Below are 26,622 nucleotides of genomic sequence, written 5' to 3'. Positions count from 1 at the left end.
TTGAACAAGGTAACTGCATTTTTTCCCTCAATTTCCTAATTATATTCATACACTACCCGAGGACATGTTGATTATCCCCTCTTCCCTCTGTCCTGCAAAAACAAACACGTGGCAGAGACAAGAGGTCCTAACACACAGGGCTCTGGAGGTCTATCTGTATCCTTTTGCAGGATTGGTGCCTTGATTTCCAAACTTTTATGTTCTTGCATCATTGCTCAGCATGCCAACTCAAACCAAGCACTTCCCTCGAGGGGCTGCCTTCCATCTCCATGGCAAGTTTGCACACGTAACGTGAAAACGAACAGAAAACCAACAGCAATTGTTAAAATGCAATATTGTATAGAAAGCTTGGACCTTGTAAACTTGGACCAAGAAACCAAAAATTAAGACCTTCTAGCTTGTGGTATAAAAAACCCAAGGAAGTGTATACCTGCCTTCTGACTTCACAGAAAAATCAGAATTTGCATAGGATATACTTTGTGCAAGGCAACAAGCCTCTTCAGTATCTGGAATAGAACTAAACTTGCTCACAGTTCCTCTCTTCATGGATATCAGATATCATCAAATTTGTGTTTTAAGTAGTCTTTCATGACCTTGGCAATGGGTAGTTCATCAAGCAGTTTGAGGTTTTGAAGGCCTATACACTGACGGATTTTAATTCGGCATAGATCTTGCAAGTTTCTGGGCTGCCCTGAAAAGACAAAAGGAACACATAAAAATAAAATGATCACATTTTAAATGTATTTTAAGACATCATTTACTCTGCAAAATGACAAGGGTTTGCTGTTTCCTAAGAGGGAGAGGGAAGGGAAAAATTACAAGAGAATTACAAGTGAATACCTTTTTAATGAACTCAATGAAACCAAGGGATGAATCCTAAAAACATTTTTATATGCACATTTTACTGATGCCAGTGTAAAGTGATTTCACCTATGTGAGGATTCCCACCAGATGGCAACATATGTTTATGCATTACAGAACAGCAGAACTCCTCTATTTAAATTTGTGGATTTTTTTTTTCTATCTCTGGTGGAAAAACCCCTCAGTCTTGCTTTTCTTTCAAACAATGAGTCAGGAACTTATAAATTCAGCTGTAACAGGACTAAGAAGTTTCCTCAGAAAGTGAGGATTTATGAAAGTTATTCTAGGATAGCTGTGGCAGATTTAAAGATTGGGGTTTTCCTTCCCTTCTCATGAAAAGATAAAGCCTTCAGGCTTTGGATGCAGCCAAACCCTCATCCAACAGAAAGGGATGAAAATGTGAATTAATCACTGTCCACAGAGGAAAAGTTTTTCTGTTATCACGCTGTCCTAGGCTGTCCTTTCTCCCAAATTTGACCTAACCAAGGATAAATACAAACTTCAGCATTCCTGGCAAGGATTTTACAAAATAATCAATTCTCTTTCAAGCTCGTTCTTACCAGGAAACTACTCAAAATCAAGCACCTTGAGAAACAATTGGGGTTTGGTCCTTCTATCCAAAATAATCTCAGAAAATTTAATGAAGTCTTGTATCTGAATGCACCCAGCAATGGATCCCAAGGAAGAAAGAAAGAGAAAAAGAGCAGAACAACAGACATTGAGAAATCCTGCCCCAATAAACCTTTCTAGCTTTCAGCACTGGTGCCTTTGGGCCTTCCTAACCCAGAGATTGCACACAGATCTATGTCTTTAATAGCTGTGAATAGCTTGCCCTTTGTAAATCTGTCTAGTGCTTTTTGAACCCATTCATACTTTCAGTATCCAAAACATCCTGTGGCAACAAATTTCACAATATAATTAGGCGTTGGCTGGAAAACTGCAAAGTAATTTTATTTATTTTAGATCTGCTTCCTGATGGCTTTGTTACATGCCTGCCATTCTTTGAGTTACAAGAAAAATAATGAATAATTGTTCCCACGCCAGTCATAATTTTACATACCTTTATATAAACCTCCATCCTCCACTCATGCTTGATACCTCTTCCCAAAGTTGAAAATTCCATTCAACAACCCCCAACACGGGAACCACTCCAAACCTCTGAACAAACTGCCTGCCTTTGTGCTTTTTACTCATTCTGCTACAGCTTTTTTGGAGTTATTCCAGTAACACATCAAAGCTGTGCTAATCAATATTTTGATCACCGACTTAACTGTGTAAGCCTCTTTTTCTTAATTTTTTTTTTCCTCCAAGCCAAGACCTGATGACTGTCAAATTCAAAATACTCAGCACCCTGAACAATGTAGGTGCTTCTGTTGGTATCTATAGAAATGGCCTGACAGGCAGGTAGGGATTTTTAGACACTGGGATTTATCTTAAGCACTAAAATTATCCAGGGCAAGCCAGCAGAAGTAATGCATGAAAATAGTTTCAGTCTGCTTTTAAAGAAATTAGGTTTGAAATTTGAAAAACATGAAAATTTGAGTTTCCTTTATGTAAGCTGAAATACTTTTATTATACTTATCACCACCTAAATGTCAATTTGTTTTTAATTAAATCCTTCATCCATGACTTAGAACACAGACCAATGGTTACTCTGTCCACCAGTGGTTTCTTCTTGGCAATTTTTTTTTCCACCTGAAGGAAAGAATTTAGGCAACTCGGACAACAGCAGAACACTCAAACTTCAGGGAAAGGAAAGTTATTTTTGTAAGAAACCAAGCAATCTTAATGGTGATAAAGAAATGGTTCTGATGCTTTAAAACAGGGTTCAGAAAGCAAAAGCTGACTACAAACAGCAGCATTAGAAATAATGAAGGACTAGAGGACTTTGTGTATTTTCTGTAGTAGAGTACACAATAAATCAGCTATGAGACACTGATTTCTGGTTTCAGAAATAAATGCCTTTTAATTAACATCCTACGTGGTTTTTGAGAACATAAAAGAACAGACAACTTAAAATACCCAGAAGAAATTGGTCATCAGTTAATTCAAAAAGACCCGATTATCAAATGTATGACATTTTCCCCTGATAAGCCTAAAAAATATTTCCTGGGAATGTGTTAACAATGGACATTTCCAGTGTTAAGCACCAGTTGCTGCATCTAGTGGCTGCTGGTGTCTTAGGTCACGCCTTGCAAATTCCAGGGTTATTAATGCATTTGTGATTTATTAGAAACGGTGTCTGGAACACTTACTCATTCTTGGTTGCATCTGAATGAAAAGGAAAAAAAAAATAAAGGATTACGGACCGATGTCAGTGAACCTTAGTTTGGCAAATGAAAAATGTTATTAGTAACTTGGCAAAGTAAGACAAGTTAAATGATGAATAAAGCTCTCTTTAAAAACCATTAGGAAGTTGCAACTTTGGTTATATCCTGCATCACAAGTTTGGGAAGTTATTTAGGCAAATAAGCTGGAAAGGAAGAGAATTAAAAGAGAAAGAAACAAAAAAACCCACAAACATGAAAGGTTCAACTGGCCTAATTACCACTATCATGCAAAACAGCCACATAAAACTACTGATCACCTTAAAAACATCCAGCACATCCCTGAAGGGCCACCTTGTTGCTGTTATTCTGGATTTGCTCATCTGTTCACCAAATCATTACATACAGTCAATTTATCTTGCAAGCTTTAAAGCAGTAATCAAATAAATTAGAAGAATTAATTACAGGAAAAAGAAGCGTAGTTCATCTTTTGCCTTCCAGAGCTTGTGCTCTGTGCTGGAAAGAAAAGCAGAAATCCCCACCAATGCAATTCTTGTGTACAGTGTCCCAAACCTGACAGAAAAGCTTCTTCCAAAGAGAAGAAATGTAAGGCATGAGCTTAAAGAATCAAGAGGAATTGCTCTTTGATTTTTTCTAGTCTAGATGCAGCAGATTTAAGTATGTATAAAATTCAAGCACTTTCCTAAATCAGTTCTTCAGCTGCTAAAAAAGTAAGTTTCTGAGCTTTCTCCCACTTAAATAATTATTTTACTTGAATAATGAAATGAGCCTTTTAAATTATTATCGAAAGATCAGATTTTTCTGGTAAAGCAAAAGGAAAAAAAAATCATATTTTAACAGCAAGAAATTATTACAATTAATCTGATTTTCCACTCGAAACTCCATTATTTGCCTTTTTGCAGTGTCAAAATTTTTCTGGTATGATATCTGAGAGTTTGCTGTCGTATCCCCAAGGCAGACAAAACTTTTATTTAGGATTTGCTATCTCGCCAAAGAACTGAGTCACTGTTAAAACTGCTCTGCATTTATACCTGTGCCTTCCCTCTGCAGACAATGCTCCCCAAGAAATAAAACACTAACTCATCCAATAAGTCTATATTTAAGGCCCATTGAGGCATATTTGTGATGCCTCTGACAGCACTCTTTTTTGGGAACTTTCATCTGGTACTGTAAAGCTGGAAATGGGGAATGCCTACCCATTCCTCCACTGCAGATAGAGAGCAAAAAAATCCATGTAAAAACACAATGCAACAATCATGAATTGACCTTTCTGTTACCCAAGAGAAAATTTGGGAATAACTGAAATTAATACATTGTAGGCTGCAAGAAGATCCCCTCTGATGTATTGTTCTAAGTACTAAAAGAAAAGTACTTCTAAAGCAAACAATCAGTGCCATTGGTTTCAAGTGGATAGGCTGATTCTGAAGAAATTAAGAAATGAAAAATAACATCAGTGATATATTTCAGAAGCCGCCCACAGTTTTCTCTACAATATTAATGTATCTCTCCAAAAACCCTTAGAGTGGTGTTTCTCAAACTGAGCCTCTGCCCCTCCTGGGAATTCTGAAAGGCTGAAAACAGTAGCGAGAAACCATTTGGTAATTTCTTTTTAGCTACAAAGGGAACTTAAAAATAAAAATCTTCTAAAACATTTTACAAAATATGTTGAAACCAGGCTGATGTATGCTGGCAACAGCTCAGTTCCTCTAGAATATCAGGAAAAGCATTTATTTCTGCAGCAAGCCCTTAAATCCATCCCTTATTTCACAGCGCTGAAGGAATGCAGTCAGTGCTGGCAATTAAACTGAGTTCTGAATTTGCTGGCTTTTTTGAGGGGGGGAAATGAAAAGGATAATTGAACTTATCAGCTGGAAATTCACACCTACCAGTCACAAAACACTGGGAGGATGCACAAAAATGGGATCATAGGGAAAGGCTGGGATCACCAGGGGAATGAGTGAGGCTGAGCTGAAGGGGAACTCGGCTGCTCAGTGCAGTAGGTCTAAAGTTTAGGAAATGCACTGTCTGTACTCTGTAAAAAACAACAGCAGAAGAACTGGAGACTATTGGAATAATTTCCAGCATTCAAAAGACCAGAAAAAGCTAACATCAAAAATCTATAGGTCTAAAATATTAATATCAGACATGCAGAGATGAGTGTAGAAATAAAGAGTGTGCATTGAGAGCGTGAACAAATTCCTCCAGCTTGACAGGACACAGAGAGCTTTTTAACTGGGTATCATACAAGTTATTTTAAAAGTTCTAATTTAATTTTGTGTTCAGTGTGCCTCTGCTAGAATGTCTGAGCCTGACATATGTTTTCATTGGTCTCTGAAAAATAATTCCCCACAATGACTTTTAGATGTGTATTAAATTTCAGTCTATCTGGCACGGAAATTATGTACTATTTTGGACTGAAAATTCCTATATGAAAAAGCAGAATGTCAGCGAGGCTCAATGTTATACTTAACAGGTGTATTTGGCAATGAAATTAAGATTTGAATATGCTTGCAAAGGTATTTTTAAAAGAAAAGTTGTGACATCTCTGTAAATTCAGTCTCACTGAAATTGCTATGGAAATGCAGCTAAGAATTTCAACACCATAATGTTTATCTATTTTTAGGAGACAGTAAGTAAAGTGTTCTGAACATCAAGATAGGCTTAAGATGCATTGTTATGCTATTTTAAAATTATTTCTGCAGAATACGGCATAGGTGTACAAATGGGAGTAGAGCATGGCTGTACCTTAAGTGCCACGTATAAAAACAGTCTTTGATTCTTTTTATGAAGACCTCTTAAAAACTATTTCAAAGTAAATAACTGTATATAGCCATGCAATATGATTCAACTACTTAATATAGTCAACTGTAGAGTAGAAAATTAAAAAATAATCCCCTTATCCCAGTTCTCTGTGTAACTGGATGACAAAGCAGACTTCAATCATCACTGCAAGATTTCCAGCGGCATCCAAGGAAACAAGTAAAGCCTGAGATTCCAGTAAAGATCTGCTATGTTATTACAAACATGAAAATACCATTTCCTTTGCAATTACCCATGAAATAAAATATTTACAAATATACTTAATTCACTATGACACTTTTGTATTTATAAAAATTAAAACTATGCAGAGATAAACTTTTTTAAATCTTCTTCCAGTTAAAAAATAAAATTGTAGCAAAAAGTTATCTTGAGTTAGCCAAGGGATAGAGACAAAGGATGTATAGGATTAAGAATTTCCTTAACAGGACTTCTGTCTCAGTTATTCTGCAGATTTACAGTGCTATATAAATTTAAACACAAAATTACACTGTCTAGTCAAAGGCACAGATTTGTCCTTTGAAAAATTAGAAAAGGAATGCAGCTGAAACATTTGTAGTTAAATTCACTGGGTGAGCTTTAGATGTTGTTCCAGAACTGAGTTCTTTGGTACCTGTTTCCACACCAGCCACTTCACACTGCTCTGGGCAGATCATTTCCTGAGCTCTGCCTCGACACAGACCAGCAGCTCCTCACAGCCTCTCCTGCTCCTGAACTGAACACAGATTCAATTAAAGGAGGGCTATTGGGAGGGGGAAGTTTCCAGGCTTTTTTAAAGTTCCCTTCTCTAAAGATCCTAATTGAAATTTCTAATATCTTGAAGTTTATTTAAGCCCTTACATATTTTTCTAACACTTGCATTTTTTTCTACCTCCCACATTCATTTTATAAGTTTTAATACTCTCAAATACCATTCAACTTCAAAATAAATAATTTCATCCAGGGCTGTGATTGCACAGTAATTTTATAAATACATACACTACCAATAATAGTCGTTATGCATCTCTGTCTTTCTATATATCACATACGAGCTTCTCTACTTTAATTTGAATTAGTGCATTCCAAGCTTAACACATTAAAACTCCTGAAGAGGCAGGTTCAGACCACGTGAAAATGGAAACATTTACACTGCTCCAAACCAACTCTTTACCAAATGATTTTAGGTACTACGGTGGCTGCAAATAAATGTTTTTTGGAAAAGGAAAAGTAATACAGATAATGAAAAGGAAGGTGATTAATAAAATCATTGAACAGTTTTCATCTTCAATATTTTTTTTCCCAGGGAGACTTTGCTTATTTTTGTATTGTAAAAAAGAGAGAGGGAGAAAAAGAAAAACACACAAGTCTGAACACCTAGTCAACAGCAGACTCATGGTCAAAAACTCTGTTGTTCCTAACTTCCAGCTTTGTGCTTAAATACTGAAATACAACTATAGAATAATTTCCTCTTGGAATTATTCTAGGAGCAAAGAATCTCTACCTGTAACCAGGAAGAATATCAGCCTTAAGGGTCAAACCCCAAAATCCAGGATCTTCTTGCAGACTCTCAGGGCCAATACTGAGTATTTCTGAGAGCTTGGTTTCTTGCCTGTTATTCCCAACCGGGGACCTGGGCTAAAGGCTGCCATTATTACAATTACAATATCTACCAAAACAAATTCACAAATTATGTTTTCTGAGAAACTGAAACTGCACAAATATGTTTTCCAAGTACAAAAAAAAAAAAAAAAATAGCTTCTCACAGCTTATATAGATTACTAAAATAGTATCTCATTTATATGCAGCATGCAACTGCTTTCACTTGAAGACACAGATTGGTTTGATAACTTTGATATTAAATATCTATTAATCTTTAGCCTTAAAAGTGTTACTCTACTGTAAAAATAAAAACTGTTTCCTGTTTTACTATCAAATATACTCTTCAAAACTTCAGATGCAGATATAAAACTTACAGCTATGAATTTCTATATAAATCACTTAGTATAAGATTCAAATAAACTGCAATTCCTGTTAAGCCCCATGAACAAGGCACTGTTGCCAACCTCAGAAGAGTTTCAGGAAGAATTCCAACAGAAGAATTGTCCAAAAATTTTGTAAACTTTTTTTTCTAGAAAATACATATTGCAGTAGACTCATAAAAAAGATTCTTCCCCAAAGTACTACAGCATGAGATCTCAACAATTCTCTGTACAGTCAGACTTAACTGGGAACTCCACTATCAAAATGCCAGCTTGCTCTTTATCCATCTCATCTCTTATACAGCATCTTATTAAAGTAATTATTAATGAAAAGCAGGGAAGACAGTGTTTGGATATTTACAAAAAGGGCAGCAGAGTTTGTTTACAGTGGTTTGTAAACATATATTTGTAATTATTTTGCTCAGAAGCACAGAGCTGTTTTTGTCAGCACTGCTTTCCCAGCTCTCCCTCCAACAGCATGGAACTGGAATAGTTCCAACACTCTTACACTGGCCACAAATTAAAGCTACTATTTTTTTGTAGTAGAATTTACTTCTCACTTAACATTAAACCCTTAAGGTATGGAATCTGCAAGCTGAAAGTTACAGTTCCTGTTTCCCCTGATCTTTAGGAAACACGGGAGCAGCCTAAGTTTTCATGCTTACTGATACATCCTAAGACTGAAAAACTGCAAGGACATTATATCATCTCCTAAAATCCCTGACACTGCAACTATATAGTGAGAGGCTTCCAAAAAGGAAACCAGAAAGAAATGTGTTTGAATGAGAAGGGGCAGGCAAATTAAACCAAAATTGCTTAATTGCTTGTATATCTTATTACCAACTTCCACCTTTCCAGAAATTCTCTTTCGATTTCAGATATGAGCAAAAACAATACCACAAATCATGTAGAAAAAGAAAGGAAATTCCAAATGCTTATTTGTGTCAGCTACTGACAACAGATCTCAGCTGATTCACTTCCAGCCCACACTGACTTTCAGTTTCTTTACAAAGTATATAGGTTATCTAATTCTCATTAAAAAATTACCACATTCAAAGAAATAAAAGGAGCTGTAGGGGACGAAAAAGGATATATGAAACACCACATCCTCTGTAGTGCAGAGATCATTCTAGTTGGATGATAATTTACCAGGCCATCTTAACATAGTTGAATTGGCAAACTCTGCCAAATGCTTATCAGCAATTCCTAAATGCTTTAGGAAATACTATGATTATAAAACATTAGTATAGCAACCATATTGAGAGAGGAAAACTTTCAATAGATCTAATACATGAAAAACTGGTAATCAAAAGTGATCCAGATATTCAGAGCCCAATGCTTTTTCTAAATATCAGAAGTCATGATGAGTTAAAATCTCTCCTAGTTCAAAGACATCAACAAAATCAAATCAAAGCTACACAGCACATGAAATCCGTTCAAGTTGCAGGAATGAACTGTGGCATTTTTTTGTCTGGTTTAAGGGAGGGAAGGAGGGAATGTGGGAGAACACAAAGCAGCCAAAGCTCTCTTCTGCTCTAGTTGTAGTGCAGATGAAAAAGCCATCAACTGCCGAGCATTTGCATGGCAATAAAAAAGCAAAACAAAAGACACTAAAAATCCCCTAAACAAACAACAAAACCAAACTCAAAAATCTTATGTGCTAAGGCCAGAAATAAAATGAGATTTTACAGTTCACTCCTTTAAAATGAATGCTTCCCATAGATACTTAAACAAAACTAATTTAAATGAAGTACACTTAACATTAGCACCTTTGCTGAGTAAGAAACCCCCAGTATCACAATCCCTTCACCTTCCCAGAAATTTTCTACTGCATTTAAATAGCATCAAGGGGCAGAGAGGAAGCTTTTTTTTTTTTTTTTTCTGGGGGCTAAATTCAAAGAAGGCTTTTAGAGGACATTGTGTCCTGTGATTAACTTCTCTTACATACATACTTGTCACTTCTTGTAAGAAATCCAGACAGGGTCGGCTACTTCCAGAAATACTTATTGAAACAGCCAGTGGGGTCTGTCCTTCATAGTTCCTTGTGTTAGTGTCTGCTCCGTAATTATACAACATTTGTGCACAAAGCACATCATCTCTAAGAGCAGACAAGTGCAAGGGTGTCTGTCCATCTTCCAAGCGCCCCAAGTTTGTATCGGCCCCTCTCTGGAGGAACATTCGGCAGTACGAGTGATTGCTTTTGATCACAGCGTATCGTAACAGGAAACCATTCTGAATGTCGATGTTGGCATTGTGGTCCAGGAGGATTTTCACACAGCTTGACCTCTCCCGGATAATGGCCAGCTGGAGTGGTGTAGTACCTTTATCACTGAGTGGATCAACCTCGGCCTTGAACTCCAGGAGGAGCCTGACAAAGGAGTCTCTGCCGTAGTGAGCAGCGACGTGCAGGGGAGTCCAGCCGTCGTTGCTCTTGGCATTAATAATGTCACTTCTGTAGTCGGACTCCAGCATCAGGCGTGCAATCCTCGCCCGGCCATGCATGGCTGCGTAATGCAGAGCAGTGAAGCCTCCAATTAAGTCCTTGACTGTGGGATCAGCTGAAGTTAAAATAAAATTTAAACAGAATTAGAAGGCGTTACGGTAATCCGGTGCTGAAAAAAAAAAAAAAATTTTAAAAAAATAAATTCAAACAGTAATTGCCAGTCTTTCCAGGCATAGCATAACAGGATTTTTTGTACTTCAAACTAATTCATGCTTTCATGAACATGCTATTTTTAAGACAAAGTTAAAACTGTATTTAAGAACAAATTACAAAAAAAATATTTCTTTCTCCTACATATGTTTCCATTTGACAAATACTTTTCTACATCTTCCTAGCACTCTGAGGAATTAATTACTAATTACTCAAATCTCCCTGTCCATCCAGTTTTCCCCCAGCTCTACAATATTACATTTCTTTCTCAATATTCAACTTTTTATTTTCCCTTGTGTTGCTTCTTGGTCTTAAAAAGAAGCATGTGTAGAAACATCTGCTGTCCCAAATTGCGGATGTTTTGTGGTCTGGCAGCATTGTATTGTTTTTAGGGTGTAATGATGTATTAGGTAAAATGCTTCTCTGTGGTCTGCAGGATTTCCAAAGCATGTAGGATATATGTTATTTTAGATTATCTCGATAAAGTCTCTTTTCATAGATGATGAATCTGTTTAGAACCTGTTCTGAATTTATAGTTTCACAAGAACTCAAGAATGTAAAAACCCACTTCTGAAAGGAGTCGGATAAACTGTTAGTGCAGAGTACAGGTAATTACAGATTTAATTCCCCTTCACACAGCACAAACACTCAGACTAATTTATTAATTTAAAAATTAAAATAATCCAATCAATTTACCTAATTTCTTCAGGACACCCAAACTTGTATAACAAGTGACTAATTAATTACCCAAGGCAAGGTGCCATTTTTCAGCTAGAGAACAAGCCAGGCTGTGAGGTTTCTCCTTCCTATGGCTGCTGCTGTTGGACACTAAAAGGTACAAACTACAGTGTGGAAGTCTGAACACTTTCCCAACCTATGTTAGAGATCATCTGCACCAGAAGACCTGCTCTAAGTACAAAATACAGTATTAATTGCAGGCTACCCGAGACTGAACACACCTGAACACACAAAGGTGCAAACACAAACAAGGAATAAGCTTCCCAACCCACTGTGATCATGTGCAGATAACACCAAGACAGATATTAAACCAAAATCAAAAGACTGGAAGAAAGGAGTAGATAATACAGCTAGAAAGATGATCCAGCAACTTTAAGGATACTTCTAAATGGAAAGAGAAGATGGAGAGGAAGGAAGGAAACTAACTAACAACAACAAAAAAAACCCCATAAAAATGAATGCAGCCTGGCTACACAGTGAAATAAGATGTGAGAACTGCCTCTAGTGCACAGAATAGGAATAAACATAAAAAAATAAGGAATATGTTAAGGAAAGTTTAGTTCCTTGCTAGTGACAGCTTTCCTAATCTCCCATGAAAAGCAGAAGTTTCAGTGCTCTGAAAAGTCACACTAACCTGAGCTAAAGGAATGAATAAAGCACCCACAGCTCAGCAGGAAAATGCAGCCAGTGACTAAATGGGTGTTCTTAACCTGCACTGAGATCCTGTCCAAAATGCAGCAAAGAATCAGCACAACCCACACAAAGATAATATTTCAAAGTGATGTTGCTCCCAGGGTATCTTTCTTCACAATAGCTCAGACTATTCTGCATTGACTTCTGAGTGGTGATAAATAAAGTGGGTAACAGGCATGAGAATAAGCAGAGGGATGGGACAATCTGAGGGGCAGAAATGGGGACAATGAGGGACATGCCATATAGGAGACAGCAGCAGGCAGAGTTGTGTCCTCCACCAAAAACCATTTTTAAAAGAAATAATGTTTCAGTTGTACCTTCTCTCTCCCACACTTCATAAGACATGCAAGGCATCATTTCAACCCCCAAATGAGGTGCAGGTCATTGCCACAAACCTGTTTAATCAGAGCCATTTCCAAATTCAAGCAGATATGGCCCAACTTTTATATGTGCACCCATATGCACTTTTACACTGGTTGTTGTAATCCAAACCAAACAATTTCTTTGCAACATAAGGATGCCTTTTGCCTACAGTTTTAAGTGTCTTTCCACACCTTCCTTACTCCCAAAATGTCATTGCTTTTGACCACTAAAGTGAACCAAAAAATTACTAAGTCATGTAAGAGAAGTTTCTTAAGGATAGGAAAAAAAACCTCAGAGTTGGGCTACCAAGCAACACAAACAACCTTTCCATAACAAAGCCCTTAGAAAAACCTCGTGAAAATATACTGTAATTCCCATTAAGATTATGGATTTCCAGTGAGCCAACAGTCTGCCTCTGGATTAGAGAAACAATTTTAACAGGATCAGAATGTCTGTTGCTATTCCATCAATGTCCTGCTGCCACCTCCTGGAAAACTCCCGAATTTCACACGAGCTTTTAGCAGAGGATGGACCTGCATGAAGTTGCAAACAAATTCCATCCACTCAGTCCCTGTCTTAATAAAAGTAACACCCCAAAGGTGATGCTGCCTAAAAAACTTGTGCTGCTGTGGGGCTTTTGTCTGATTTTTCTAAAATTTTCAGTATTGGTATCATATTGTAAAGCAGCTCTCATCCCCTGGAACATGAGCAAGGTAAAAATGAATTGGGAATGACTCTCAGATAACCTTTTAGAATCTGCAGAGGGGTAAAAACTACCTGGCAGTTTTTAGCTACAAAGGGATCAAGCCAGCACTTTCCAGCAGTTCTCTATCTCATCTCCATCCTGACTGTTAAAACAGTTCTTTCATTCCAAGCTTCCCATTAATATGGGGAGAGCAGAATGTAGAAACATGAACAACTGCATTTGGTCACTTCTAATGTTCTTAAATATAAGGCAAAATATAATGGCAGAAACCTTGAACAGCTTATCAAGGGTACCAATGACTGCAATCAAGCTCACTCCAGACAGAAAATTTGTAGCATTGAATTATACTGAGATTATTTTATTTCATGTGAAAGTTGGGCACCTATGCTAGTTATTTAAAGTCCACTGTTAATAAAACTCTTTCTAATACTGCAAGAGAGAGGATATATAGATTCATAAATAAAATACCCTTATTTCAGAATTTCAATTTACAGCTCAGTGGGACAGTTTTCCTTTTTCCTTGACACCTTCCTTAGGTCACTCTATCACAGTAAATTGGGGAGCCAAGAAAGCAATGCTTAAGCAATGCTTCTGGCTTCATTGAGTACTTCTATTATTTCAAGCTTATTTCCCTCAGCTAGGGCTTAATTCTGACCACAAGTTTTAGAAACATGGCTACATGCAGCTTCTGTTTTGAATTTCCTGGGATAACATTGATACAGAAGATGTCCAGGAAAGCATTACTATTCAGAGACAGAAACACTTTAGGAGCTTAGGAGGGGTGAGTATTTGGCATTCTCTAGATCCTCCCAGATTCTGCATGACCTTACTAAAATTTAGATACCTTGAAGCCAAGACTAAAAATAAATAAATACGGCTGTTTGGCTATTTTCTTTTACTATTTCATTTCTAGGAGCTTCAGTGAATTATTTCTTAATTTTAATATGAATAACCAGAAGTGCTCAGTTAATACTGAGAAGGTATCACCAAGGGACAGCTAACTAGACACTTGCAAGATTTTAGCTTGTTGTAACATTAATAGCAGTGGCTGAAAATTAATAAAACATATTTCTTGTCCAGTGTTGGATTGTCTGTCTCTATATGTCATATTAAAAATTTACAGAGTACACTAAAGGGAAAAAAGGCCTGTTTTACTAGATTACTAAAAACTACACTCTCTGTTTTGGTGTTGCTTTGTGACTCCAGATCATATTTATGGGTGGGAAGAGATGGCTTCATAGAATATTCACTTTAATAAAATGAGACAAATACACTAATAATAAAGTCGAATTCACTATTTCTTATGAAAACTAAGTTTCTCCATGGTTATGATGAACTTTCTGCATCTCACCAGTTGCTAAATAATATTTGTTGCCTGACTTATCCCCTCTGTATCTAGTTAGTATTTCTGTTGGCTTCATCCTTCAGTCTGGCCTGTTTTTTCTGCCTTTTCCTCATCTGTCTGTGTCTCCTTCCTCAGCAGATAATAAAAAGCTTCCTGCTGTTCCACCACCTCCACTCAAATCAGCCAATCTGCATGCACAACACTGTCCTCTGGCTCTTTTCTTTGCTGGTGAGCAATGATGGAAGAGAAAAAGCAAAAGCAGGAGGCGGACAGGTCATGACTCCCATAAGAATCTACTTTTTATTTCCAGGTCAGTGACCAGATTCCTTCTGAGCCTTTATTAGCCCAACCCACCTTCCATCCCACTAGCAGGCTACGCTGGGAGCCTTCCAGCATCTCAGATCTGAGGCACAGCACTCTACCCTCAGCAACAGCCCACTGTGGTTTTCCCACTCCTATTTTCCACATGAAAATATTCCCAGCTCTGCTCAGCTCTGTCACCCCTCCAGACAGCCACAATCACCACCAGCCACCCCTTCCTTCCCATCTCAATTCCCTTTTTCCCCCAGAACTTCACAGGCTCCCTCTCAGTGACAATTTATTACCAATATACAATACTATTTTACCATAAGATTCACAACAGAAAAGAACTTTTTCCTCCACCTCAGTATCTTTTTTTTGCTCCACAGAGATTAAGCACCAGCAGCAAAACAATCCATTCCAGAGGGAGAAAAGTAGAGACCACGTGAGCAAAGGTAGACACAAACCTCTCTCTAATGAGGGTGGCATGATTAACTCAGTTTGTAAGAGTCAACTCACTTTCTGCTTAATAACTCATTTGTGACATTATTATGTGATAAATACTCATTATTTTTATGCCTTTGTTTTGAGGGAAAATGAGGCAAAGCACCAGGCAGTGCCAATTTTCAGGAGCAAGGCTCAGCTGCAGGGAAGCTGCTGTGGATGACTAAACCTCACACTATTTGTTACTCAACTTTCTCATCCCGGTGATTCAACTCCAAGCTGCCTCAGGACAAAGGTGTTTCATTACAGGCAGTTTTCATGAGGCATCACATTCAGCTGCTACTTTGTATGGGAAAGAGTAACAACAAAAATAAAAACAAACCACTGCATCAGCAGCTATGAAAACCTATAAAATGAAAATACATAGGAATACAGAAGGGACTGAAGGAATTTTTATCATCTTTAAACTTACAGACAAAAAGTTAAAATCAATGTACATGACTTCAAGCCTTAAACTTTTGAAGGCTTCATATTATCCGCTTTAAAAAGTGGAATTTAAAGTTATATATTATATATAAATATATATATTTATATTTTTCCCCTTTCCAATAAGGCCATGAGGGTTTGCCCTTTCTATGTGGTTACAATCTGCAGTAGATGCATCCACAGAGTCCAGCTGCTCAGGCTGTATTTCACCACTGCTCTTAAGGAACAAACCACTGATTGTGCCACTACCACAGCCTGTTAATGCCACTCCACTTTCAGGATGATCCATACAGCTGACAAACCCAGTGACAGACACAAGGGGACCATATGGCTCAGATACACAAAGCATCAGAAAGATCATTTCAGTTTCCTTAGGATTGAAAACCTCATAATTCATTTGGTAAGAACAGTGCTAGAATAGAGGAAGCTGCTCTTCAAGAGCACTGATCAAAATGTGGAGAACATCTACTGATTTCCTCTCCAGTACCACTTTAAAAGATTAGGATGATCCCTTTCTAAAGCTTCAGATGGCCTTGGAAGATGATAAAGCAATGAGAAATTCTGACTGTACCACCTGAGGGATAATAATCATCACCCACATGAGTACCACTTAAATCAACAAAACTCAGTCAGTTCTTGAAATAAAGTTTCATCGTGGTTGGATGCAAGAGTTGCAAACTAATCTGGATTAGCTGACACTGAAGTCCTTGCACAAAGAGGACTATTTTCATAAAGTTTAGTAGATTCTGTTAAAGCCTATATTAAACTTAGTCTTTAATGCAACTGGTTAACTTGCTTTAGAATTCTGAAACAAGCTTCCCTAGGATTTCAATTCAGGGATCTGCCTTCCTCTAATAATACCCCCTAACAGAGAAGAAAAGCCTGTAGTGAGTGCTGTGAGTGCATTTCATTTTATAATGAGTCCTTATAATGCCCTATTCTCATAATGCTTATTCATTCCTTGAACAATTCCTAGGCAATGCTGGGGGAAAAAAGTTATTAAAGCTATAAAGCTAAGCTATGATGTCATTCACAGAGTATGCATCAGAAATAAACAGATATTAAGAACCAAAGAATAAAAAATAATTACAAAAGATAACCAGATGTATTTTGATATCTAACCAGTACTGGAAAGCCCTGCAGTGCAAATTGAGACAGAAAGGTGTCAGATGAGTATAAAGACTTTTCTCTGTGGACAACTCACCTCCATGTTCCAGAAAAACACGGACACATCTCTCCTTGCCTCTTGCTGCAGAGAAGTGAAGCAAGGTCCAGCCATTGGCATCCCGACCGTTTGGAGAATATCCCTGCTCCAGCATCTTGCGCACGGTGTGAACATCGCCGGCGGCCACGGCAGCCTGGATCTGCAACTCTTCCTGCAGCTCAGGGTTCCTCCTGCAGTGGTGGTGTAACATCCTAGCTGAGTCTGGCCTTTACAGGAGCCTCATGAGCTCACTAGAGTCACCTTCAATCAATGGGAAGCAGGAATAAATTAGGATTGGGATCAGAAATGGGGTATGTAGGAAAAAAAGGATTAATGGAATGCGATGTTAAGACGTCTCTCTGTATGCTGAGAAAAGTGATGCTACACAGAGGATAAACCCCAAATGATCTCACTCTTATTAGCAAAATCATAGTACATGGTGACATCACTGAACTGCAAAAGAAAAGGACATTTGCACATTATAAGTAGTAAATGTTTTCTTCAGAAATGACAGCATCAAACAACAGTTCACAATTAAAGCAACCAAGCAATGAGCAAAATGAAAAATCTTCAGAACCCACCATTCATTTCAAAATCACACTGTGGTTAATATCACTACCTCCAGAGACACTGGTTAAATGGATTTTCCAAACTATGGAATAGATAATCCAAATAATTGCAGGAAGCACGACTGCACTGCTACAGTAACTATGATACTCTATTTTTCTAGAAATGTACCCCTTGTAAGCTTCAGTGAAAATATCTTACCAACAGAATCCTGTGACCTTCTGCATGTGAGTATTAGTAACACTAACGTTCAAATTGAAAACTTTAATAATCTTTTTCCTTTTTCACCCCTTTTTTTTTTTTAATTAGAGTCTACTGTTTGTATTCTGGTTTGAGCACTTCTTAATTAGTCCACAAAGGCTGCAAATAACTTCGACATTCCAAAAATCAAATACAAGGATAATATTATATGAGACCTGAAAATACATTTAAGTGCAGTTACTACAGTCCTGACGAACACCATGAGAACATATATCAGAATAATTCAATTTATAACTACCTTGATACAGTACATGAGAGCTGGGCCAAAAGGGTATCTAAAATAGCCACTGTAAAAGAGCTTAGAAACAAGCACACATTGGGAAAGAGAGAAATATTGTGTACTCCATGCTCTGTTTGAAAAGTACCATCTGCAGTTCTACTTGGGGGCAAGAAAATGAACAGGTATTTAGGGATTGTTCCCTGGTACACAAAGTTAAGTGATTGCATTTTCACATACATTGTGTATAATATTCCATAGTCCTAAAATAGAAAGAAGTATCAGAAAAAATAATAAAAGCAGGGTATGAGAAAGGCAATGCTGAGTAATACGAGCCTCAGAAAATATTCAAATGTGGATGGATACTCACACAGACCTAGAAGATTAAAAAGAGGAATGTATTTAAACTCCTGCAAAGTTAATCAACATTAAAGTACAAAGAAAAGTTCTAATGATGAAAATTAATTTCAAGCAAAACTTAAAATTTACAGTAATTTTCTGGTTTATTGGGATGTCAACACATCATCATCTAAACGTTCTTTTAGATATTAAAAAGACTTTCAGATCCTCATGATCCACAGGTCATTCAAAAGAAATTGCAATCACCTCCCCATATCCCACTGGACACTTGTTTTCCTGTGATGCAGGTATACCCACAGACAAGAGAAAAGTGAAAGCATCAATCACTGCCAACTTTGCACACAAAGGCACAGTGTGTATTTGCTCTTCTACAACCCCCTTGTGCCCATGGTATAGAAGTTATTTATGTGCTTTCTGGAGAGATATAAACTCATAATTAACAGGTGCTCCAGTGACCCTATTTACCCTGCAAATATGGAAATTGCACACAGAAAATGCCTGTCTTTGACATTTATAAATGCTTCAGCTTACCATGTATGGCAACAATCACTACTTCAGCATAGGGTTATTAAAGAATACTTTTTAGCTCCATATGTTATACATGGCTTAGAAACTGGCTTTATTTTGTTTTACAGTGTGAACTTCATTATCTGAGACTGGGAGGAAAGGAGATTTACAAAGCAGCAACGGCCAACTCAATAGGTCAGCTTTTGCAGCATATTCCAAAAATCAAACTTGGTTAATCTGATGACAATGGAAGTATTTCTATTGACTCTAATAAGCTTTTGCTAAGCTCTTTTCTAAACTCCAATTAGCACTTCAGAACATGCTCACCTATAAGACAGTGAGCTTGACTTTATTCTGTATCACACCACTAACAGCACTGGTAATGAAATTCCAGCTGCAAGAGCAAGATCTTCTTTGGATTTGCAGGTGAAAACTGACAGGAGAATCTAGCTGATGATGATGAGTCATGCAAAACCCTTTAAAAATTGTAATTCAGACCGTATCCCTTTTAGCCCTAGTTTCTGAATACCTACAAAAAGAAGATGTGAAAACTTCTTTTTCAAACTGAGAATACCTGGTCAAAACTTAATGTAAACAAACTTTATGATCCTATTTTTACAGTCCTTTCTTGTAAAGAACCAATACTTGCAAGCCCTCACATGGTCCTGTAAATTAAGGTCAGACTAGTTGTTCAAAATGCTACAGAAAGAAATGGGATGACTAAAGAGATGAAGTGAAATGGGATTTCTCATTTGAAGGGCCAGCAGTGTTCCTTCCCCCTGCAACTCTCTGTGAAGACAGTTGGTTGAGGAAAAGCAGAGCTCTCTCTCTCACACTTCTCAGCTGGTGGGTATATTTGTAATGCAGCATTATAAAAAATTGGCATTGGCTCCATATGTTGCATGTGACCAGCAGAGCTTATTCAAATTAGCTGGTACTAAAGTACATAAGTACTAAAACATACAAAGCAGAAGACAAAGTCAGGCAGCTCCTTTTATCACTTGCAGAGTTTCTGTAAATACCCACTCTTCCATCTCAGCCCTATGGCAAGCAATGAAATTCAAATGGCAAGAATACTTAAACATAACATTAAAGGTTTCAGGATAGTTTTAGGTACACACAAGCTTTGAAAACATTTTTACTTCTGCTCCATAGATCATTTAAAACTCCTGTTTGCAAAGCCCCATTTAAGACATCAATCTTTGGAGAAGAGAAGAAGGACTACTGGAAGTAGTCCTTTGGCATTTAATATTTAATGTTTTGCAACTGTAATCAATCTCATTCAGAACTCAGCATGCATTTGGGTTGTTACATATTGGCTTTCTGCATGCAAGTAAAAAAATGAAAGGAAGCACAGGGGGGAAGAATATACCTATATATTCTTGGTTATAATGATTTTATAGTGTCATGAAAATGGAGGACAGCAACAGTTACTTAATTGATTTTGCAAGTACAACAGGATAAACTCAATGTGGTCCTGAATTACCTTATAAGAGGTTGTTACTCTTTGATGGATGTCCCACTCTTCATTGTCTTCACTGTTCATAATCTTCTGTGCCCATGTGTGTCAAACAACCTGCTACCCCTTAAAAAAAATGGTATTTCTTGTTAGTTGTAAAGAATAAAAGCCAGAGGTTTACTAAGTTTTATTCTGTTTGTGTGTGAGAATGCTACATTTTCATGCAGCTATGTCAGAAAAGACCCAAAGTGTGTTTTCTATCGTTATCAAATAGTCCTCCAGAGGTTGGGGAGGGCAGAGTTTGCTTCTGCCATATCAGGAAAAGGCTACTGAGAATATTTTATGGAAGACAAGAGAAATGAGGGACGTGCTTCCTCTCTGGAGTAAAACTTGAAGAAATGGTCTACACCCTTCTCTAATAATTATGTGTATATGCTCCTCCTGTATGGAACAAGAATGGATATAAAGGTTACAGTGGGTATTTCTGCCTCACTGCTCAACACCTCCCTGCAGGACTCAGATGCCAGGAAAAACATTCAGGATCCATTTAGTTCTCCCCAAACTACTTTTGTGGGTTTTTTTATTTGTTTGTGGGGATTTTTAAATGGTTGCTTTTGTATGAGGTTTGGGGATTTTGTTTTAAATCTCCATCCCATCTCTGCTTCCCTAAATAAAGAACAAAAGCTGAGCCCACAGACCATTGATTTGTGTCCTTCAGCTGGATTTGCAGAGCCACCAGCTCTCCCTCAAGTGACAGCTCAAGCTGACACACGTTGTGTTTCACAAACAGGTAAAGCCACCTCCACAATACAAGAAAACCACCAGCTCAAAATTCTTCACCCTTTCCTTCATATAGAAAAACTACCCTTTTAGAATCAAGGTTCATCAAAAGCCAGTTACAACCCCTGTGCAGATTCCTCCTCCTTAACACCCCTGTCACCTGCAGTTAATGGGATCAGTCCCAGCCCATTCCTCCTGTACTCATCACTGTTATTTCTCTAATTCTTTGTACACCTTTACCTGACCTTTCACTTCCTTTGGCTGCAGACTTTTAGCGAAAGGCCCCCTTATCTCATCTGAGCACTGCAATCATGTAATAAACAATAAAACCATTAAATACTTAATTGTACAGCTGATCACACAAACCCAACTGTGCCTCCTTTCTTCTGCAAACAAGTTGCACCAGAGCAGTTCCATGAACTGTGCAGCTCTTAGATTAGGTTGAAATTTCTGTCATTTAATGCAACATAAAATCATGCTTTCGCAATGATAGCTCAAAGAGGAGGATGAAAAAAAAGCCCTTTTTATCCCTCTTATGCACATTTTCCAAGAGCTTTGCTTCCCAAGATAAAACATACAAGGTCTTCAGATATGCTTACAGCCCTGCACAAAACTGCACTGCCATGACCTAATTTGATCACATTTCCAGCCTTGTTTTTTTGCATAGATGATCAGTCGTTCACCTTTTTTTTTTTAATTTTTGCATGATTTTCACTTTAAAACCCACACATTTTTTATTAGCTGATGCAAATTAGAATTGCACTGACTTCACAGACTACAGACAAGGTAACAGATTGCTCCACTAAAAAAGTAACAAGCCTTTTCCCCCCAAAGGAAAATTAGCTGCATATGGCAAGAGTAAGATCTGCAACTTTAATAAAAATAAGTCATATTTAGTGAGAGTAAACCTCCCTCACTCAATGACTTAACAAAGTTTGATTAAAACACTAATAATTATAGTAGAGGCAGCACTAAATAAAAATAATAAGACAAACACCCTCATTATCTATTGATAATGTCTCATGTTGTCAAAGAGATCTTAGACTTTTACACACCAATGTGTCATCACTTCTTTAAAGTCACTGCAAACCTCATGTGGAAAATTCATTCCAACATATGTATACACTTACTTTAAAGAAAGTTAAAGCTTGGTACAAAAAGCAGGACCTCAAAATTCAGTATTTTGCTCATTGCACGGCCTGACAGAAAGACCTGATTCCTAAACTCTGAGATTACACACGCAAGAGCAGAATAAGGACCATAAGTTACTGATGTCAGCCTAACTCTGTGCAACAAGAGAAGTGTACCATTACACATGACATTTAGTATCTGGCATAGACTTCATCAGTGTAGATCTGAGTTGCCTGTGGTTGAAGTATTCCAAGACATTTAAATCAAATAAACAACAGAAAAAAGGAAAGCTCTGTGGAATAAGGATAAATCACATCAACCTTCATTAGTCTCACAACTCACTTCTCCTACCCATTTCAAAGCTTGAACAAGCTAAATGTGTTCTCACTCACATGGCATTTTAAAAATGGTCAATATATTTTTGTCAAACTAAACACAACCATCATTTCAGCTGTCACTCACACTCCTATTCCAGGAGCTCTTCAGACAAGAGAGTAGGGCAAACAATTGTGTTGTCATTTGCATTCTCACATCACAGCCATGAAGTTTGAAAGTAACATGTGAAATATCAAAATTTCACAGAGCCTTATAATCCCAAATATATTTTCTGCTGAATGTTTCATGCTGCAGCCCAGACAGACACCAAGTGAGGTATCCCTGTGGCTGGGATGAAAACTACTAAGAACACATGCAAGTTGCTGGGCCTGAAAGCAGTGAGTTAACAGTGCATGAGTCCAAACCATCACAGAGGAACTGCTGCTTCAAAGGGAAGAAGCCTTCCCTCCTCACAAAGTGTCATTACAAGTTACACATTTCTCATGAACAGCTCCTGTAAGGTCAGCTTGTAGCTCGGACATACAAAATTTAAAATAACCAAAAGAGTTAACCTACAAATGCCCCACACGCTTCAGGTGTTCCTAGAACTAGAGGTGGTGTTGTTACATTCTGCAGGTGGGTGAAACTGAAGCACAGAGGTGTCATTTTACTACAATTATCCATCTCAAAAGGAGGTTGTGAGGTCTGAGTTTGGGCCTGATGGAGAATCAGACAGATCACCCAGCTCAACCAACTTCAGGTCTGCAAACCTGAGGGAAACTTCAACTTCAGCAAGCACAGCAACCACTCACCATCCTCAGCACCCCCACTGGTAACCTTAAGCACAAGCAGAGCCCTGAGAATAAAATCCTGCAATTCCTTCTGAGGGCAGGACCTCAGTGCTGATGCTAAAGCAAGGTCTTCCAGCTCCTTTTTCAGTAGAGAATGCTGCATCAGGTTCACACAGCCAGAACCTCCTCCCTCAAGATGTGCACTGACAAACTGCAGGGAGCTTGTGCTCTGCAGCATGCTTGGAGAGCCTTGTGTACCAAGCAAAAAAACACCAATTCTCCTCCAACTTACAGCAGTGCTATCATGAAGTTTTAAACAGCAAAAGTCAGATGGAAGCTTAGCCTTATAAGTAATTAATTTGTAGCAAGTGTTAACTGCTAAGATTCATGATTTACTACCATTAGAGCACCCAAACACCAACACTGCATGGAATGACAGAATCAGGAACCAATGGTGAGTTCAAACCACATTAAAGGAGTCTCTTCAGCCCTAATTCTCACAGCACAGCTGATAAACCAAGTACTGCTTACAGAGTTTGGGTCATTCAACAATCAACAATCTCAACATTCAACAATCTCTAGAAGTACATTTGATACATATTTCTATTTAATGCAGCCTAAAAGAATCCAAGAATCCAAGACATCCAAAATTTGTTGGATTTGTTTAGTGGACAAAGCAAGATTTTCACTGTGATAATATCATTCTGTAAGCATTACTGGAACAAAACAAAACCATCCTTCAGACAGCACATTTCCTTTAAGGGTTGAGGATTCACAATGAGGAAAAACAAACCCAAAATGAGCATATAGCCTGAAGATTAAAGCTTTCTCTAAAGGGCTGCTACATTTGCAACATTCTGCATTTCTTCCAGGGATCAAGAGCAGGATATCAGTGATCTCTGTGCCTTGTTCAACCATGTGCAAATTTCTGCCTGAAGTTAATTCCCTGATTCCTATGAACTCAATTCCAGTCTCTGCATCTGAATCAAACTTTGCTGCACTGGCATTTCACACTAGGAAGGAACTTCACAAATCAAATGAAAACTTAGGTCTCCTGTTGTGAATAAATCCCAAAGATCCCATGAACTGTTGGCACCAAGAGGTGTCCTGTTGGAGCAGCTACAGCCCTGATGTGAGAGGCACTGGGTGGGTTGGGAAAGAGAGGCTATAATAAACTAAATTCCGATTAAACAGCTGTGCAATAGCTGCACTGGTAAGTCTGTACTGATGCACATCTGCTTCACCTATTAGCAGGAAAATCCCCCCTGGAATCACACTGGGCATGTCCACATGTTCTGCCATTACTCTCGAGTTATCAAAATAACATGGAAAATTTCCTCCCTGCACTTCCAAAGTGTGCCTCAGGATTTGTTGCACTTGTGTTACAGAGGAATTTTCTATTTAATTTTCAACACAGAGCAAACACTTTTTATGTTAATCTAAAGACATCTGTATTGGAAAAATGATCCAGCCTTGACCAAGGCTGCTGGCAACAAATACTGCTGTTTCTCCTGCAGGCTAATGCTCAAAAACAACTGATTGCCAACAATGAACAATGTTTTGGTACAGTCAGTGACCTCTCTGAAAACACGACACAGATCAGAGGGACCTCTAGGGAGGGCATCTTAGGCAAAAAACCAAGCTCACCTACACTTGAAACAGGTTAAAATGGCTTCAAGACAGACTCTGCGTTAGAAAAAGGCGCAGAGCCTCCATCCTTTGGAGCACGCTGACAGCAGGATGCAGAAAAAGTCTGACTGACATCATTCACCCCCCACTCTCTCTCCTAGGATCCATTTCTTCATCTCACCACGTAAAACACACAATTCTCCCTACGAACAGCTCTCCCCCTGAAACAGAACCTCCCTCCTACCAGCAGCATTGGATTTGATGACTCCTTTGATTTTTTCCCCTTAAGCACCCAACAGCATCATCTCCTTCTATGATCTCAGCCCAAAAAGTTAAGTACTTGTAAGCAGACACCATCCAATTAAATTAATTTCAATTTTTGCAGCTCCGTTACAACACGCACACAAAAAAGTGACCCACACAGGAGTGAAGTATGACTAAACCAATGTAATGCAATTACCATCACCCAGCCCAATAAAGATTTTAGAATTGAAACTGAAACAAAAGCAGTGCTGAACCCATAAATTTATGGAAAGACTTAAAGAAAAGATCCTTTTAACGACCTACAGCCAAGTATTCTTAAGTGACACCCCTGAGATGAAGACACAAAAGCCCCATTAAGCAGCAATTCATAATCAAAATAACATTTGCAGAATAATTTTGGAAAATTATAAAGTGTTACAAGAAGAACTGTACTTCAAATGGGATTCAGAGCTTTCAAACTTTAAAAGATCAACAGCCAAAGCAAGTAGGTTTTAAAAGAACAAAGAAATCAAATGCTACCTATTAAAATCCATAACAACACAAGAGGCCCCAATCCCAGCCAAACCATGTGTCTAGGATGACTCTCAGAGTCTAAATGAATCATCACCTTTCTGGGGGTTTTTTGAGTGCTGCTTTCTCTCTTCTGTGTTATTTTGTTCTTTGGAGTCACTATTTTTAATTCTCCTTTAAGGCAGCTTAAACCTAAAAAAAAAAAAAATAAAAGTAGTACTGAGCCACACAATGACATAAAAGAGAAAAATGAAGAACAGAACTGGTTAATACAAAAGCAGCAACTGGGCAAAATAGGAAGAGCCTTCACAAATTTGGAAGGAAAGGGGTTATTCATCAAAATCGGGATCTCTCCTGGAAAAAGAGGACACTCTCTCAGGATACGAAGGAGTTGAAGGGATAATAACTGCAGGACCGCTGCCCCGTCAAGGCAGCTCCTCCAGGGAATGGAAGTAAAGATAAGTGCTAAAGAATGGGACAGGAAGTAACCCAGAAAGCTGAGCTGCTGGGAAACCAAACCTCTGCCTCGCAGAGGAGTTCACGCTCCAGGAGCCGTCAGCCGCGCACACACACACACAAACACACACACACAAAAAGCCGGCCGAGCCCCGGCGCACAGCCCCGAGGCCCGGCGGCCGCCAAGGCACCCGGCCCGCCGCCGGGGGCTGGGGACGGGGACCCCGCTCCGCGGGCAGCCCCGGGGGCGGCCCGGAGCCCGCCGGGCGAGCGGGCAGCGGCGGTGAGGGGCTGCGCATCCCTTCCCAGGGGGAGCGCCGGGGGCTCCCCTCACAGCCCCGCACCCGCCGGAGGGGCTGCCCGGTGTGGGCGAGGGGAGGCCATGGGGTCGCGCCCCCCCCCTCCCCGCGCCGCGAGAGACCCCGGGGCAGCCGGGGTTACCTGCGGGACCCGCGTGCCGGAGCGGGGCGGGCCGGGGGCCCCGGGCGCGGCCGCCCCCCGCGCTGGCGGCGGCGGCGG

The 26,622-nt window shown here is 38.8% G+C and overlaps 1 protein-coding gene across 2 annotated transcripts; it reads right to left on the bottom strand.

Annotated features, from left to right (window-relative positions):
- On the bottom strand, positions 1–26,614 carry ASB7 (ankyrin repeat and SOCS box containing 7). Of its 2 annotated transcripts, XM_021552603.2 has the most exons (6): positions 26,545–26,614; positions 25,745–25,839; positions 20,255–20,353; positions 16,857–17,117; positions 9,877–10,482; positions 1–691 (listed from the first exon to the last, which is right to left on the bottom strand). In XM_021552603.2, the coding sequence occupies exons 4-6, from the start codon at positions 17,065–17,067 to the stop codon at positions 552–554; spliced, it is 957 nt and encodes a 318-aa protein (XP_021408278.1). In that variant the 5' UTR covers positions 17,068–17,117; positions 20,255–20,353; positions 25,745–25,839; positions 26,545–26,614; the 3' UTR covers positions 1–551. The 2 variants fall into 2 exon arrangements, with proteins under 2 accessions (XP_021408278.1, XP_077642058.1); XM_077785932.1 differs by lacking the exon at positions 1–691 and having other exon boundaries at positions 9,095–10,482.
- Between the last annotated feature and the right edge of the window lie 8 nt (positions 26,615–26,622).

Source organism: Lonchura striata, chromosome 11 (genome assembly GCF_046129695.1).
Source record: "Lonchura striata isolate bLonStr1 chromosome 11, bLonStr1.mat, whole genome shotgun sequence".
Classification (NCBI taxonomy): Eukaryota; Metazoa; Chordata; class Aves; order Passeriformes; family Estrildidae; genus Lonchura; species Lonchura striata.
The sequence above is the reverse complement of the archived record's forward strand: the minus strand, read 5'-3'. Positions and strand labels throughout refer to the sequence as shown.